This window comes from Perkinsus marinus, assembly GCF_000006405.1.
Source record: "Perkinsus marinus ATCC 50983 genomic scaffold scf_1104296940602, whole genome shotgun sequence".
Lineage (NCBI taxonomy): Eukaryota > Perkinsozoa > Perkinsida > Perkinsidae > Perkinsus > Perkinsus marinus.
In genome coordinates, this window is record NW_003212810.1 from 261 (window position 1) to 2,816 (window position 2,556).

A 2,556-nucleotide genomic window follows, 5' to 3' on the forward strand; every position below is an offset into this window, starting at 1 on the left:
GCGTGATGCTACCGGTGCTCTCAAAGACCTCGGTTGGATTGACGACTTCGACTTGGCCCCAAATACTGACCCTCGCCGCTTTTACTAGTCATGTTATCGGGTCCCCTGATCAAGGTGTTGGTGTCCTTAGAAGGCCTTCATCTATTACTGCGGCTGAAGCTGTTCTATCGAGGTACACGATGATGCTGAGTCGTGGCACTGTTACTCAATGTGACGGTACATTCGGAATGTAACATTCCCTATGCCCTTGGGATGGAGTTTCGATCGCTCCCTGATTAAGCCCTTCGAGAATGAGGACGACGAATGGTTTGACCAGTACCCTACTCAAGCATGCTACGACAATGCCCTTGGCAGCTCCTTTCGTGTTGCCCATGCTCGGAACCTACGCCTCTACGAAGGTAATCGTAACCCACTAGAACTAGCTCGAGAGTATAAGCCCTTACGGTGAAATGGTCGGTCGGCCGGTTGGTTAGTTGGTTGGTTTGGTTCGCGGATGGAGATGATAGACTTGATGGATCGGTTGAGTCCCTTTTTATTATTGCCCTTTTATCTGCTCTGACTATTGACTGATATACTTATCTCTTATCCTCTTAGCGTGATCCAGACTAAGAGGGGGGGAGTGTAGGGATCGCGCCCTACGCGCTCGCCCTTGTAATCGTTATCGTCTGATCACTTATATTCGCTCGCCATCGATCGCGCTATGCACGTATGCGCACTGTGTGATCATGAACTAAGGATAAGTAGAGTTACAACCCCCTTTTGATCCTTCTCACTCGGCTGCCCTTCCACGAAGGTCTGCCCTTGTTGTGAAGTTCGACTACGCTATCCACTGAAGTCTGGCTACTAGTTGTGTTGCCCAGTAACAGGCACAACATTCTGTTAGGGTTCTGCCAGACTGGACTGAACTCTGCGCCATTAAGGTCTCAAAGAATGAAAATCTAAGTGCCTTATGATCTCTTATATAAAGTTGAACCTCTTAAACCAAACTGATCGTCGTAAAACTTAGGCTGTTCTGCCAAAAGCGAGATCGAGAATATTAAAGGCGTCGATGATCAATAGCATGTGCGCGCGTGCGACGAGCATCCCCTGCACGCATACGCTGTCTAAAGGCGCCTATCCAGAGGGTGCTCTGACATGCCCCCCGGATGCTCGGTAATACGGGCGCACATTACAATAGTGAACCTCCTTGATCTTATCATCCGTCACATCTTCGGGCTTGATTGACGCCTTCACCAAACGAAGGGTAACCGCCCCGATCACACCACACACTCTATATATCTCTTGACCATAACTTCCTCCACCTAGAGGATTGGGGGAAAAAATCAACACCTCCGAACCAACAGGAGGTGGGCCGCGAGGCCTCCTCCCTAGATGTTGCGACCGCAGCTCGGCTTCGGCCGCCCTAGCTTCGTTGACAATACGATCTATCTCGTCTCGAACCTCTTCCCTAGAGGTCGCTTCTTCCGAGCCAGCCGGATGAACTGCTCCTTCGTCCGCAGGAATTACTGCATTCTCCACCGAGAAACGACGACGCCTCGCGAAGAAGATCTCATGGGGTGAGAGAGCAATACCAGAGAGAGGTTTGTTATTCAAGCGGGATATAGCTCTACCGAGCTGAGTAGGCCAACTCCTCTTGGAGGCAACTTGGCGAGCCACAAACTTTACTGCGGCGACCGCCCGCTCGACGATCCCATTCGAGAAAGGGGAGTATGGCGGCAGTAGCTTGTGAGCAATGGCGCGGGATTGCACGAAGTCAGCGAACGGCTTCGAACGTACCACAAGGAAGACGGTCACTTCGCCGTACGCAAGACCCTCGACAAGCTCAAGTTGCATGCCTATTGGCCCGGGATGGGCACAGACCTCCTCAACCACGAGAAGACATGCCCTAGATGTACCCAGGTCAAGGCAACGGTACCTCGAGCCCCCTTAGGAGTTATGCCTATCGGCAAACCCTGGGACTTAATTGCTATCGACCACTTGAAGGTGCCCCCCAATGCCGTTAATATTCGTTCACTATTGGTTGTCCAAGATTATTTCACACGGTGGGCTACTGCCATACCGGTGAAGTCCGAGGATACCACAGAAGTGGTTAGAGCCCTGTTAGATCTTTTTAGCATCTTCGGGCCCCCTGGTCGTGTGCATAGTGACCAAGGCCATGCGTTTGAGTCGAATGCCCTTAGGATTGTCCTTGAGCGTTTAGGAGTTGAGAAAAGCCATACCACACCGTATCACCCCTCGGGTGACGGCTTGGTTGAGCGCTTTAACCGATCATTGATTGGCCTCCTCCGGACTCATGTGACCGACTCTCACCAATGGCCTATGTACCTTCCTTCTTTATTGTGGCACTACAACAGTTCTGTTCACTCAGCGACTAGGTTCGCCCCGTTCACATTAATGTTCGGTCGTGAACCGAAGTCTGTCTTTTTGCCATCGTTGCAGGCCCTTGATCAGTTCTCCTTCGACCCATTTGGGTATAACGAGTACGTCAAGGCCCTCTCAATCCACCTCGAGGATCTTGTTGACCTCGCCCACGCCTCCGCCTCTGCTGCAGCCCAA

The 2,556-nt window shown here is 51.6% G+C and overlaps 1 protein-coding gene across 1 annotated transcript; it reads left to right on the forward strand.

The window, feature by feature from the left end:
- Window positions 1–241: 241 nt before the first annotated feature.
- Window positions 242–444, forward strand: Pmar_PMAR018868 (hypothetical protein; the record flags this gene model as incomplete). Its single annotated transcript, XM_002782024.1, has 1 exon — window positions 242–444. A coding segment is annotated over one exon (203 nt), but the record flags the coding sequence as incomplete, so codon positions are not given.
- Between the last annotated feature and the right edge of the window lie 2,112 nt (window positions 445–2,556).